Source organism: Anthonomus grandis, chromosome 1 (genome assembly GCF_022605725.1).
Source record: "Anthonomus grandis grandis chromosome 1, icAntGran1.3, whole genome shotgun sequence".
Classification (NCBI taxonomy): domain Eukaryota; kingdom Metazoa; phylum Arthropoda; class Insecta; order Coleoptera; family Curculionidae; genus Anthonomus; species Anthonomus grandis.
In genome coordinates this window covers 44,035,730-44,051,918 of record NC_065546.1, presented here as the reverse complement: position 1 = coordinate 44,051,918, position 16,189 = coordinate 44,035,730, and the positions used below count along the sequence as shown (strand labels likewise).

The 16,189-nt window shown below is 33.2% G+C and overlaps 2 protein-coding genes across 2 annotated transcripts in view; one reads left to right on the top strand and one right to left on the bottom strand.

Annotated features, from left to right (window-relative positions):
- LOC126736142 (serum response factor homolog) overlaps positions 1 to 16,189 on the top strand; it is a 302,580-nt gene that overhangs the window by 88,645 nt on the left and 197,746 nt on the right. The window lies entirely within an intron of this gene.
- On the bottom strand, positions 4,892 to 6,143 carry LOC126736133 (piggyBac transposable element-derived protein 3-like). The gene is made up of 2 exons (XM_050440365.1): positions 5,598 to 6,143; positions 4,892 to 5,544 (listed from the first exon to the last, which is right to left on the bottom strand). The coding sequence occupies exons 1-2, from the start codon at positions 5,939 to 5,941 to the stop codon at positions 4,926 to 4,928; spliced, it is 963 nt and encodes a 320-aa protein (XP_050296322.1). The 5' UTR covers positions 5,942 to 6,143; the 3' UTR covers positions 4,892 to 4,925.

Below are 16,189 nucleotides of genomic sequence, written 5' to 3'. Positions count from 1 at the left end.
AACGAGCTTTGCACATCATTTTCCAAAAAAAGAGCAACCGAGCCATAACTGAGCGGCACATTCAAATCGCACAAACCGAATTCGACAAGGTTAAGGTCGGATGCAGAGTTAATGATGTAAACAAGGCAGGCATTTAAAAGAAGATGCTAAAAGAAGCGAAAAGCGAACTGTAAGAACCGCCATTTAGCATATCGAGAGGAGTGCCCCGTGTTTTACAATTTCGCTGACTTATTGACAAATTGGTCTGTTGTCGGATCAGTTACCGCGAATTATGGCAGAAAATAAATAACTCTCGTACGACTGGTCAAACGGTGTTACTTAACAACTTTGTTTGCTAAGGAGTCGTTTGTATTGTGGCGTCATAAATATAGAGTTTTCTCGGTAGGTAATCATTAATTTGATCTTGTTCTAATTAAACGTGAAATTCTTCATGTTTTGAAAAAGTTTGCTTGATTGGTTACAAGAGCCAAGAGCGACATATAAAACATTGTTGTTTAATTTATTACTTAAGTTAACGCGATAAATCTGCGAATGGTAATAAACCTTAGAATCGCTCACTAGGCCACTTTTATCAAATTTATCGTAAGCGACCGTCAGTAGGCAACGCACGTCGAATTATTGGTAAGTGAGTGTTATGAGCAACGTCTTTAGTACAGTCAAATTGTCATAGACTATACTATATACCTACTTTAGTTTAACAAAATAAATGAATCGATGTAAGCAGAAAGGGCACATGTCAAAAAAACACATTTTTGGGGAATCGATAAAAACTGTTTTTTCATCAAATTAAGTAAAATTATTAACATTTATTGTTATAATTGATTTGTAGTTTGAATAGCACGATTTGTCTCCTTATATTTTAAATTTAAAAATTGATTTTAGCTCCCCGAGAAGACTTTGAAAGAATTGACATGTGCCCTTTTTGCAAATAATGCTATTTAGTAAATTTGAAAAATATTTATTTTTTTAATACAGCTTTAGTTATGTAAAGTACAAGTCAAAAATAAACAGCTAATTTCAATAGAACAGTACAATGTTTTGGAAAAACTAATCTTCGGATCACTCATTGATTGTTGATTGTAGGCCACTGAAGAATAGCATCAAAATATTGTGTTCTTCTGCAACAAAAGCAGTGCATTTCCTTATATGCTCCATTTTGTTGGCCTTAATAGGAACTTTGCCTAAGGGATGCGCAAGGCTCGTTGGCAAAGTTGGGCAGGCCATTTCAGGTTGTGATAAATTAAATGTATGTGACACCAAACCGTCAGTAAAAGGATAGGCTTGAACAGTGCCTTTGTTGGGATGTGTATTTAAAATATGAAAAGGTGCTTATTTGAAAGTTGACCTTTTCGTTACGAGGAAAATGTTTTATCTCTTCAGAGACACAGGTTTTTTTATCAAATTTTCCCCACCAGTTTTTAAAATCTAATACGTCACTTGTTGCAACCTCTTTGACTGAAAATTTTGTATTATTTTTTGTACTGGTTATAATAATCATGGAGATCTCGTGAATGGTGCATATTCTATCATGTTTCCGTAAATTTTTTTTCACCAACGCGAAGTCCCTGTCACACGGAAGAAATGAATGCCCCCTAACTGGGAAAAAAGTGCCAAATCATGCTAAATTTACCAGAATCTGTGAGAGCCAAAAGCATCCTGACCATAGTATGATTCTTGTTTTGGCCCCAGCAGTTATCATTGTAAAGATGAAGGTCCGATTGATTTTCCTTGAATTCATTAAGATATTCGAGAACAAACGTACAAATTTCGTCAGCTGTTTTCTTTGCTTGTCCCTCGTGGTAAACGTACATCCTGGATTTATTTGTCTTAAGATTGTGAATACAAAATACGGACACAGTAAGCTGCTGGTAGTAAAATACCTCACCCACAGGCGTTGTGGGTAACTGGACATTTTGCATAAAATCGAAGGCCAATGACAGAACTTGGTCTTTATTTTCCTTTTCTTCAATATCTTTGGTTATTTTTGAATAAAATTTTTTAGCCCTTCGTTTGTGAACTATCAATTCTGCGACGGCAGTACGCTTGGCCGTGTCATTCAAATTTTGGTCTTTTATTTTGTTATTTAGTAATTCACAAGTCGAACAAACATCAACTAGTGGTCTTCCGAAAGAGAGATTAAAATTTTCACGGAAAAAGCATCTATAAAATGAAAAGCTTACCTTTTGGTTTGGATAATTCTCTAGGTAAAGCTGATTTATAGTCAAATTTAGCTGGCTATTCAAATAATGTTTTTCACGTCCTGAATAGTGGCTGATTTTTGTAGGAAATGATTGTATGTGTTCCTTTACACAATTCCGAATTTCTTCTGAGAAAGTATTAGCACTTGTCATTTTTCCGCGTAAGTCATTCGGTGACTTGCCTTGTGAGGATAAAATGTTAATTCTCCTGATGCGTTTGACGTGATACAAGTTCTACGTTGTAAGAACCTTTTTTGTGAAGAAACTCATCAGCTTTTATACGAAACTAAAATCAATTAAATACTTCTATGAGTTTTCAAAACATTTAAATACTTTAAAAACTCATGTAACGATTTTATTGTTTTTAGTTTTATATAGAACATGATGAAAGTAAATAATAACCTATACGATAGTTAAATAAATATTTATTTTTTGGTTTATACCAGTGTACATTTTTGGTTGAATTTCAACTATAAATTTTAGATAAAATGTCCGCGTGATATACGTTGAGGAATTTAATATTATGTTTATCTAATTCACGTTTAACAAGAAGGTTTATTACATGTTTATAATATAGAATTATTATTTCATAAAAAGTTAAACGTTAAGTATGGTATATTTAGGGTATATTTACGTTTACAAAATGCGTTTAATAAGCAAATATACTTACCATCAGCAAAACCTTAAATATTTAATTGTAGAAAACCAGTATAAAACTTTTAACCTAAACCTTATAAACGAAAAACAGTATTTTTGGATACAATACTCGAAAACTTTGAGGTTACGTGAGAAAAGTGTAAATACAAAAGTACCAATTTTTTTATTGCCAATAAGCAAAAAAAGGGTTCTTATTAAAATAACACTAACACTACACAGCTTACCAGTAAGAAATTCTTCTGCAAAATCACTGTTTTTTAGAAAAGTTACAAAAAATAAATATATTGATAAAAATAAATAATTACAAAAAAAAAATGATATTTATTTATAAAAAATATTTTTTTAGACACCTGACAAAAATTACTTCAACTGCCTAAAATACATCTTAGAACGCATCAAAAACTACTGCACTAAACAATTGACAATTTCTTATAGACTTCCAGAAAATTCATGTACAATTATATACGTACATATATGTATAATGAATGGGTTTAAATCGAGTGGTGTGTGCGATAAATTGGTGGAAGCACCGGCACGTGCAACGTTCTGTCCTCCTTTCGCCCCAATTAAATTATTATAAGAAATTATATTAAAAGAGAGAAGTTTGCTGGCCCTATTTATGTTCAATATTGATTAAGAGTTTAAAAATATTCCTAAATATTTTTGGAAATATGTGCGAGCCTTAAAATTTACTCAGAATCATCCTCATTCTTTGTTTCATAATGAAAAATCTGCAGATGATAAACAATTTATTGTTAACTTTTTTAAAAGTTAGTTTAAAACTGTCTATGTAAGGAGCAATAATGGGAATTTTGGAATCAATATTAATACATCAACAAGTAACCTTTCTTAAAATTTAAATTTTGCATCAATTTCGGTTCAGGACATTTTAAATACGATTTGCTTCTTACCTTATAGATATCCTCCTGAGACCCCCGGCCAGCTGACTTTTAATAAACAAGGATAAACATAATAGTTTATATACTTGGGATACACTTACTATAAAAATACATGTTTTTTTTTTAAAAGTCAACCATTTCTTATTTTTTTGATGTCCACTTAAATGGACGTTGGGTCATAAAGAAACAAAAAAAAATGCATAATTATTTATTATGTGTTTTAACAAAAATAATATTTCTTAAACTACCAAAACTTTCGATGTAATTTTATTGCCCAGTCACATGATATTCATAAAAACAATTATGATCAGCAGTGACACACAAAAAAACATCACAGCTGGTACAATAAAATTTGTAAAGTTTTCTTCGTACACTTCGATGATTTACACCGAACCGAATTCTTTAAGTGACCAGCAACGGCTGGCAAGTGCATGTCTTTTTTTCTTTTTGTCATAGGGGGAGTCAATGGTGTTGGTGTAATGTAGCCCAAAGCGTTATTTCGAGTCTTTATTGTCAAAGGTGCTTCATTTTGGTCTTCAAAATTTGTGGCTAAAAGTTTATCCACAACGCTGATCTTAAAATCTAAAAATTGTTGAATTTGCTTGGCAGAATCACCTAGTTTTTTCCTATCAGTTCTGTAGAGGATCCAGGCATTTGCAAGAGCTAAATCTATGAAATGTAAAATTACTTTTACAGTCCACTTTTTAGTTCTAGTATTGATGCGATAGTAACTAATCATTCGATCAATCAAATCAATACCACCCATACAATCATTGTATGATTTAACAATGTTTGGTCTAGAAATATCTAGGTATTTAGCCTCCTTTTTCGACCAACGTTTACATACATTTATTGGATCTTTTTCCATTTTAGATGATGCTAAAATTATTGGTTTTTGATCATACCATTGAACCAAATTAATCTTTGAATCATCCCTTACTGATTGTTCACTAAAACCTCGTTCGAATTTTTTAATTTCTTTTTCTGCAGTTAGATGAGCTGAAGAAGGAATTCCAGACTTCATAATAGTACCCGTACCATAAAAGTTTTTATCAAGTAAACTCTCTAACAACGATATTGTTGTAAAATAGCGAACCATGAAGATGTGAGAGCCACTTTTAAGGCTCTGGGATAATCGCATCACTGCTGAAGCTCCAACACCCAATTTTTTTCAATTTTCGTCCAAAAAAGTTTGTTTACCTTGATAGATTTCAAAGTCAAGCACAAGTCCTTCTGGTATAGCACATACAAAATTTTTTAGTCCTTCTGGATTGGGTTTGCCTCTTACGAATTGCTTTAGACCACAGGTGCCAGTAAATGGTATTTGTTCATCCACTGCAACATTTTCTTGCCTCTCTAGTTTTAAACATCCTTGTCTGACTCTCTCGGTAATTGGTCTTACTTTCCATAACCTGTCCTTTTGTCTATCATTAGCTAATACATCATTGTCAATGACTACTTTTAAGTGACTTCTTATTGAAAAAAATCTATCCCGCGTCATGTGCTTCGCAATTGAATCAACTCTAGTTGTTTTGGCCCAAAACATCTTCACCCTAGGATATTTTAAACAAGACATTAAAACCGATATTCCAATAATTTTTTTTACTTCATCGGTCGATAAATTCATAATTTTATCATTTTCTAAAAAAAAATTTATATTTGTGCAATCACGCATTGTCTCAAATAATTTATCGTCAATAAATACTGACACATAATCCATAATTTTCCAACCTGCTCTTTGAAAGTGACTTTCTTCAAAACCATCTTTGACTACTTCTACTCCCTTGAAACTGCAATAGAAAAAAAATTAGGAAAAGATAAATTTTACTACCTTAAAAAATACCTGTCAGATTTTCTCCAAGTCATTCTTTTAGCTTTTGCTGACATTTTTTCCTTTAAAATGCTAAGTGGAATATCAAATTCTGGGTCTGAGTCACCATCATAATCATCTTGATTTTCATCTATTTGATCTTCTATAATATCCATAGTTTCTAAGGTTTCTTCCAAATCTTCTTCTTCAATTATTGTTTCACCAATTGTTTCTGCATTTATTATCCCATCTTCATCGTCATCTGAGTCTCCTTCAAACTCAGAATCGTCAGCATTCAATAATTGAAGTAGCCTATCGTCATCTTTACCGGGTCGCAAATAAGGGTCATTTCCAAAAATAGCTAAAAATAATGTCATAAATTTAAAATGTTTCTTAAAATTATTTATTTGGCTAGTTTGAAGTTAACAATTTAAAGCAAGTCCTAGTGTCCACTTTAATGGATTGAGGTTAAATGTAAAATTAGGGGACGAATTCCCGACGATCATTTAAATGGACATGGCCTTTTTTTCCATTTATTTAAATAAATTTCCACTAAAGACTTAAAATATTAATCGAATTATAAACAATAATCATTTAGAAAAAGATTATACTAGTTTTTACAAAAAAATATTTAGAAAAAATAGAAAAATTAAGTGAAAAACTTACCGTCAATTGTCGCACGTCCGAACGCCGACATTTTAAGAGCTGACTAGCGCTATGTTGGCCAGCTGATTGCACTTTTTACGTTTAGATGGCGCGATGGGTTATAGTCGAAGTAGAAATGCGTAGATGCACTGGTAAATTAGAGTTTTTTTTCGGAATTACTACGTAATATTGGAATGTCCACCTAGATGGACGCAAGTTCTCAGGAGGATATACTTTGAGTCTTGATGGTATACCAAATGTGCTTCTCAAAAAGTGTGTTTACACAATTCTTAAACCTCTTCACCTTTTGTTTAATATGTTATTGAAAACTTCTGTATTTCTCGACAGATGGAAGTATAGTGTTGTAATCCCTGTTTTTAAGAATGGGGAAAGGAGTGAGGTTAGAAACTGCAGAAATGTCTGCATTCAGTTCTCTATTCTCAAACTCTTTGCTAGCTTGGTAAGTGATCAATTGAGGTGGATGTGCCGATGTTTAGTCAATATGCATCAGCATGGCTTTTTTTTTGATAGGTCAACAGTCATAAATTTATTGTTATATCAAAATAGGCTTATCACTGCCTTAAAGGATTTTAAACAGATTGACTCGATTTGTACAGCTTTTTCAAAGGCCTTCGATCGAGTTGATCATGAGGTTTCTTTGAGGGTGTTTGATTTGAATTTTGGTGCGGCTACTGGCGGTTGGATCGCTAGTTTTCTTGTAAGTCATCACCACAGGGTAAAAAAAGTTTTTTTTTGTCAGAAGCAATTATTGTTATCTCAGGGGTAGCTCAGGGAGGACATTGTTCTCTAATTTTCTTTAATTTATTTGCAAATACTATCTTTAATTGATTTTAGAACAGTTTTGCTTTGGCTTTGGCTGATGACTTTAAAATTATGAAAACAATTCACTGTCAAGGGGATCAGACACTTTTGCAGGAAGTCTTAGATAGAATGATTGGTATAGGGATAGTAATCCTAGTCTGAATGAGTCGAAGTGCTGTTTTATTAGTTTTTATAAGGGGGTCAGAAAACATACTACATCCTATCTTATTGATGGTAACAGTTAAAATATGTAACCAAAGTCAGATACTTGGGGATCATTTTTCAAGAGAATCTATCTTTCAGAATTTACAGTTAAATCATCAAAAATGCTTGGAATTTTTCATTGAATCCTATAAAGGGTGTCTGTGGCTCGCTGGTTCGTTCTAAGCTAGAATATGCAAATGGTCAATATAAGTAACTATATTTCACTATACAAAAGTAAGGCAAATGGTCACCTTAGCATACTGCCTATGCAACTTGTCCGTGGAAAGAGTTCAGCATACATTTTTAGGATTTTGCGCATCCGAGATGGGTTTGTTTATTGCTGATCATGATTATGCATTAATTGAGAGTCGTTTAAATCTGAATATGGCGGGTATGATAATCCTACTTTTCTGTTTGGGGTTTTTGGAACGCACATATTTCGCACAATTACGTAACATATCTCTGAAAGTATGTTCAAAATAATTACCTTTTTCCTGTCCCCATCGGTAATTTTATTGGTGATCAAAAATTTCTTCAATCGCTCAATAAAAACTTCAAAATTACTACGATGTGGATCAAAAGTGCCCAAAGTACCTACCGGTTCACCCATTTCACTATGGTAGCTCGCGATATCTTTATATACGAACTAATCTAACTTTAATTTTTCGTAACTTACGAAATAAACCGATTATATTATGTAATATGACTATTCACTCCGAGAATACTGTTAGAAGTTGTAAATGTATTTGCGAAGCTTGTTGCCTAACTGCAATATGCAGTCTTTAATTTAGCTCGCGGACTATTTTAGATCCCTGTCAAAACATGACAATGGTACGCCTGCAGCGGACTATTGGTTTTTCCAGCTTTGAAAAATACAGAGTGTTGATCTGCCTGTTTCATTGCAACTATAAATGTGTACACAACCTTGGCACAAAACTCCAATGCCTTTACCGGTATCTAAGTAGTTTAATCTTGTAACTCCTTTTTGTACCCAATAAATTACTCAAATGTGAAAGAAGTCTTTTTATACACCCGGCTGTCTATCGCATGGCCAGGAGATCCTTATAACATCACACAAATACTATTAAGTTTAACAATAAACAGATAGTTTATGTTTTACACGTAAGTAATTTTAAGAAATATCCTCATCGCTACTTTTCTGTTTGGGGTTAATTTGAACACTGAAAACTATTTATTCGGAACCCAAAACTCTCAGTCAAGTGCTGCTTATTACAGGTATTACCAAACCACATACAGGGTGTTCATTTGAAAACTTCCCACCACGGATTTATCGAAAACCACTGTTTAAAAAAAAAAACGCCGAAATACGTCAGGTTTGTCAAAGGGGGCAACTTTCTAACCTAAAATTACTTCACCCCCTTTCACCCTCTGTCCCCCAGGGTCATCCCCTTAAAAATTTTAAATGGCAAGGGGTATCGAGTAATAGCTTGTTTAAAAGGTCTTTCGAAGTCTTTTATTTTGACGTTTGATTTTTTTAAATCGGTCGATTCGTTTCCGAGAAAATTAGAAAAATCTTTGTTTACCTTAATTTGTTCAGATAGAAAACAAAAACATGAAAATAACAGTTTTTATTTCAATAAGTGTTCAAAATCTTGCCCTTTTTTGGCCAAACGATGATATAGGGGATGTTCAAATTCCTGATGGACATTTTCAAAAACATGTTGTGGGATATCATGGCAGATGTTGATGATGCGTTGACGAAGTTTATCCAAACTTTCAGGTTGTGGAGTAAACACAATAGATTTCAAATGACCTCATAGAAAAAAGTCTAACGTTGTTATATCAGGAGATCTAGCAGGCCATTCTATAAGCCCCCTTCGCCCTATCCATTTATCTGGGAAGTCCGCGGTGGGAAGTTTTCAAATGAACACCCTGTATAGAACAGCGTATAGAAAAAGCTGAAGAATTTCATGGGCATTTTTATAAATGGTCTCTGTATACGAGGGTATTTCGACTTATACATAACACCTACATAAGCTGATTAATGGTTATATACATAGATTGTAGCAGCTTTTTCGAGTGAATAAGCTTAGATTTACCAACTAGGATTAGAAGAGGTGCCTTTCAATCCTTCCGTATTTCGTTTCATCGTGCTGACTTTGGTCAAGCTTCTCCCATAGATCTTTATTATAAACTCATAAATAGTTGCAACATTGAAGTGTTTGGGCTGTTAATGAAGTTACTTAAGAACCAATTGATCAATTCTATTATTTGGTTTTAATGTTTGAACCTTTTAAGTTTATATCTCGGCTTATGTATTACATATTTTTGTAATTTGATTTGTTTTTGTTATACTACAGAGGAATAGTTTTGGGTTTTTGGATTACTACTTATGATGCTTATCGTTTTCTAATTTCCTTTAAGTTTCCTCAATTGCATTTTTTTGTCCCGAATACTAGCCCTGAAGATGGTTTATAAACGTTCGTGCTGTAAATATTTGCTAAATTACTGACGTGGATATAAAAGGCGCCAGATTCATCAGGCTGAGTCATTCCGATTCCGGTACCATTTACATTCAGATTCCGATTCTAAAAACTACTCAATAATATATCGGGTTAGGACGGTCAGGAAGACTTTTCTCCACAAATGAAAATGCCAATCTTTTTGTCAAGAGTTAAGCATTTCGATGAGTTCATTTCCACCAAATGCTTTCCGCCGCGCTGCTATAGTAGTACTCTCTCGACATTCAATAATAATTCGAGCTTTATCGCCTTTATCATTATAGCGCATGTAATTCCACTACCAAAAATCGATAAACCCACGGACATGAGTCATCTATGTTCTGTTAGCATACTTCCATCTTTATCGAAAATTTATGAGAAGGTTTTAGAAAGGCAAATAAGAAGTTTTGTTGACACATGTAATATCCTTTCTTGCATACAGTTCGGGTTTCGCCCTGGATATGATTGCTCAAGTGCAATGCTAGATGTTATAGATGCCTTGATTAAATCAGTAGATGATGGTCAAGTAAGTGTTATGATTCTCCTCGAGTATACTAAAGCATTTGATATACTAAATACCTTTATTCTCCTCGCAATAATACACTATATCGAATTTGGTGACTCTTCTGAAAGACTTATACAATCCTATTTGACAAATAGGTCTCAACACGATCTTTACCAGGATAAAATATCTGATTCTCTTTTGGTTCAAACAGGTGTGTTCCTCAGGGAAGCATAATAGGTTCCCTATTGTATACCATTTACACCTCGCGTCTTATAGAGTCTCTGCAATTCTGTTGAAATCATCTGTATGCCGATGACACGCAGCTTTACTTGAGTGAACTTGAAACCGCCATGGATCGCATTAATCAAGATCTTTGAATTTTCAAATCTCTTCTAAGCATTTATTGAAAACAACCCCTAATAAATCTAATAGTATTGGCAATGATCTTTCTAAAAATTTAGTTCTAAATCATCTAGATCTGCATATAGATAACACTCGAATTACTATAGTCGCACATGCTAAAAATCTGGGTTTGCTTATTGACACTGATTTGCGTTTCCGTGAGCACATAACCGTAAAACTGAAAAAAGCACATCCTGCTTTCAGACGCATATACATCAATCGCTACTTTTTACAAAAAGAAATCAAATTATTGCTGATTTGAGTCAATTTAATCATTTCGACAGTGTTTATGGTCCTTGTTTGGATAGTTATGAGTCTAGAATTCAAAAAGTACAGAATTCGTGTCTAAGGCTTATCTATGGGGTCCGTCGTCATCAACATATTTCACCCTCTTTGCATCATTCTCAGTGGCTATGTATAATAGGATATAAAATTCCCATACAGGGTGTTACAAAATTCGGTGCAAATATTTTAAGAGCGTATTGATGGAGTTAAAATAAGACTTTTTTTTCCTGTAAAAATGTGTCCTAAAATGTACTCCCTTAGAGTTATAGCCCGCGCAATTTGCTTGAAGAAAATCGATTATTTGTAACATGGACTATAGTTATGCGTCAAATCTTTTGAAAATTTGCCCATTGTGTTGAGTGACATTTTCCATCCCAAAAATTCTGTAAACCCAATTTTAGGGAAGGATTCAGGGGTTTACCCTTATGATGGCGCATATCTTATCTGTTTAATAAGAAATGTGAAAATCTAGAACACCATCTAATTATTCATAAAAAATCTAATATTATCGTTTTTTGCATTTTTTTGATAAAATAATTTGATTTGACAAAAATTAAAGCAGTTTTCTAACGTTCATTTTTTCTAACCGCAAATGCTTAATTCTATGGAAAAAATGCAAGAGACAAAAATTTTAGATTTTTTCATAGCTAACTAGACAGTGTTGCTAAATTGTTAAATTTCTCATAAGAAACATAAGATACGGGTCATCAGACGGGTAAGCTCCCCTGAATCCTTTCCTAAAATTAAATTTATACCATTTTTGGGACGAAAAATAAAATGAGCGCCCAAAAAACGGGGACATGCAAATTTTCAGAAGAATTGATGCATAATTCTAGTTACGGCTCCAAATAATCGATTTTCTTTAGGCAATTTGCGCGCCCTGTAGCTCGGAGGGGAAGCATTTTAGGATACATGTTTATAAGAAAAAAAGTCTTACCTCCAACAATACGCTCTTAAAATATTTGCATCGAATTTTAAAACACCCTGTATGTATAATAAAAGGAAATTGCATATAGACGTAAAGAAACAAAAACACAGTATATTTTTGATAAATTTGAATTTAGGGCCGATGCTCCTAGTCGTTAATTGAAGCAAAAGGGTTACAATACCGAGACATAGAAAATAAATTTTTTAATACAGATTTTTCATATTTTGCAGCTAAGTCAATAAATATAGAAACAAGTGGTCGGACTGACATTGTCTTTGTTTTCGTACAACTTACACGACGTTTCGTGACGTTTGTTTAAACTAAAGCAGTTTCCTATTTTGCAGGCTTATATATTAAATTACTATATACTAAATTACTATATTATATATTAACTTACTTAAATCTAAGGCGTTTGGGCCTGATAATTTAAACACAACATTAATAATTCTTTTTTGTCCATTTATAATACCATTTATTACCCATATTATAAATAGTTGTTTGTTAAACTCGTACTTTCCAAAATCTTGGAAATCTGCTTTTATTTTGCCACTTCCTAAAAAAAATAATCCCTTAAATTATGGCGAACTTAGATCAATTTCAATTTTACCAGCCCTTTCAAAAATCTTGGAAAAAGTAATGGAAAAACAAATTACCGCCTATGTTACTGATAAGAATATTATATTACAAAAACAGTCGGGATTTCGAAAGGGATTTAGCTGTGTTACCGCTCTTACTGACGTCACTGATGAGGTTGTCGCCAGTTTGGACAGGGGTGATGCAATGATTTTAATACAGCTTGATTACTCTAAAGCATTTGATATGCTAAATCATGAACTTTTGATTAATATTTTACATTACTTCGGTTTTAATACTGCAGCTACTAAATTAATTTTATCTTTTTTAAGTGATAGAATACAACGAGTTTTAATTGGAGAAGATAAGTCTAGGGTGGCAATAGTAAGGTCTGGCGTCCCACAGGGTAGCATTCTGGGTCCTTTGTTGTATAGCATTTTTACGTCGGCTTTTATGGATAAATTGCAATTCTGTAAATACCATCTCTACGCCGACGACACACAATTATATTTGTCATTTAATGCTAGTAATATTGAAAGAGCTAATTTTTGTTTGAATGCTGACCTTGCTCTAGTAAATAGAGTCTCGACAGATCATTCTCTTAAATTGAATCCAGCCAAGAGCGTGGCAATGTTATTTTGTGGTGATAATAGCAGAAGGGCGGTTTTGGATCATATCCAGCTAATTCTTAATGGAGAACTTATCCCTTTTCATGTCTCAACTAAAACTCTAGGCCTAATCATAGATGTCAAGCTAAAGTTCACAGATCACATTACAAGTTGTCTTAAGAAAGGATTTTCAATGCTAAAAAAACTTTACAAGCATAGATCTTATTTGTCAAAAGAAACAAAAAAAATTTTATGCGACTCATTAATTCTATCCCATTTTAATTATGCAGATACAGTATATGGACCATTTTTAGACTGCGCTAACTCTGCAAGAATTCAAAAATTACAGAACTCGTGCATAAGGTTTATTTGTGGAATTAGACGTAGGGAAAGGGTATCACATAAATTAGTCGATCTTAAATGGCTTAATATGTTAAATCGCCGAGAGTTGCACTCCATATGTTTTTTTTATAAAATAATAAAATTTAAAGCACCACCATATCTCTATAATAAGCTCAGATACCGCACTGACGTTCACAATATAAATATTCGCAGACATGACCTTTTGTCTATACCTTTACATAAGAAAGAAATCTTTAAAAAGTCATTTTCTTACAATATTGTGTCCAAAATTAATAAATACAAAATTTGGGATTTTTCTAAATCTACATCGGCTTTTAAAAAATCAATAAAAATGGTTCTTTCATCTAAACAAAATAATATTTAATGCATTAAAATAATTTATGTTATTTCTTTTTAATACTGACATCTCTGGTAAATCAGTCGCCCTGGTTTTGCTCTTTTGTGTCGGGATTCCGTGTTTGGATCTGGCGCGCGTTTGGAAATATACATTTTTATATGTATATTTTTCTCTACTATAAGAGTCTACAACAGAAATATAGTTAATATACCTGTACCCCTCGTTCCTCCTTTCCTGCCTCCTATTAGTAAATAATAAGTAAGCTAGGATAATTTAGATTTCTTTTCTTTTCGGTTAGTTATGGATGTAGGGTATGCATGCTACTCGTACAGTTTATAATGCGGTTCGCGATATTTTTTTTAAAATTATAAGTGTAATATTCAAGGTCTTAACAGCTCCTTCTTCTGAGGGTAGCTGAAACATGACCTTTATTTCCTCTTTACATTTACATGTTGAATTAATATACACTGATGGATTTCTTTTTCTTTGTATTTATATTGTAAACTTATTTATATCTATGAGTGAGCATATGTAATATCTTATGAGGAAATATAAACTGTCTATTATTATTATTATTATTATTATTATATAATTGATGGGATCAATAAGGCGTAAATTCTGATGATGCGTTAAGAAAGCGTCTGCTAGAAGAGGTCTCCATATGTTGGGAACATCCACACTGAGTTGGCTGAAGACGCCCTGGTTTTGCGTTATGTAGGCAGCTTTCAAATATTTCCTTTTTCGCCAGTGTAATTCCTTTCTTAGGATTTTTGTTTCAGACCAGTGAATGGTATGGCCGTTTGTCCAAGCATGTTTAGCAATACCTGATCTGACTACTTCTCCAGTGGTCGTCCATTTGTAATGTTCCTTGGTCCTAACTGCCAAAGCTCTTTTGGTTTCACTAACACTCACAAGGGATCTGGTAGATGCAGTTTTTGGTGTCTGCTGTAGATTCTGGTTTTGTTTTGGAAAACAGAACTTCTTATTGTATTGCCAGATCTAAAGGCGGTTTTTAGATTAAACTTCTTAGCAATGCGTTGGATTTTCTCGGTTGTACCTTTTATATAGGGGATTGCGAGAAGCCAAGTTGATTCATCCACTTGCTTGGTTCTGGTTTCCTTCGCCATCGACTTCTGGATACATTTTTTGGGATATCCATTCTGCTGCAGATCTTTAGTAAAAAGTACTACTTCCGCCATGAAGTCTGCGTCGTTATTGCAGATGGTTACAGCTCGGTTGTACAGAGACCTGATGATTCCAACTTTAGTCGAACCAGGGTGATTAGAATCAAAGTGTAGGTATTGTCCAGTATGTGTGGGTTTTCGATACACAGACGTTTTTATAATGCCATTTGTATTCCTGACTAGAACATCTAAGAATGGCAGCGTCGAATTTTTCTTCGTCTCCATGGTGAATTTGATACTTGGCCCCATGTTGTTCAGGTGTAAATATTTGTCAATGTCAATAATTTAGCCTTTGGAAACTAACCTACAGTGATTTTTTTTATTCAACTGTTAGCTACGCTGTCTTAGTACTGGTTTCAATAAACATATTGATTATTATAATGTTGAAATAAATTTTAGAGTCTGGTGATGATAAGTGAACTCATTGAAAGGGATAACTTTTGACAAAAATATTGGCATTTTCATTTGTAGAGAATAGTCTACAAATGAAAATGATTGAGAAAAGCCGGTGTCCGCCCTTCCTAACCTGCTATATTATAGCCACTCAACTTCACGAACGGACTTCTACTTACAAACTATTGAATAACTCCAAAATGGATGTATTCACAAAAAAACTAGTACAGACCTTTTTGGTAAAGAAATGCATAATCTTTCATTCGGCACTAAAATAAAAACTAAATGCCTGAATGAGTTTCAAAAATATTTAAATTTTCTTTTTGTAATTTCAGGCATACGAACTGTCATAATTTTAGTTACGGTTCCAAATAATCGATTTTCTTTAGGAAATTTACGCGCTTTGTAGCTCTGAGGGGAAGCATTTTAGGATACATGTTTATATAAAAAAAGTCTTATTTTAACTCTAACAATACGCTCTTAAAATATTTGCACCGAATTTTGTAACACCCTGTATGTATAATAGGAGAAGATTCCATATAGACGTTTTTTATTTCAAACTATTAAAAACAAAAAAAAACACAGTATTTTGTTGATAAACTTGAATTTAGTGCCGATGCTCATAGTCGTTCATTGCGTTCTTCAAGCAGGAGGGTTACAATACCGAGACATAGAAAAGAAATTTTTAAGAGAGGTTTTTCATATTTTCCAGCTAAGTCAATAAATATACTTTTCTCATCAGAGCTTGGCCAATCTCTATTCACCTTCAAAATGAAACGTAAAAAAAATCTGCTTACTAAACAATTTGGTTTGATTGTTAAAAATTAAAACTAAAAATAATTTAGCCTTTTGAAACTAACCTACAATGATTTTTTTGTATTCAACTGTTAGCCATACTGTCTTAGGATTGGTTT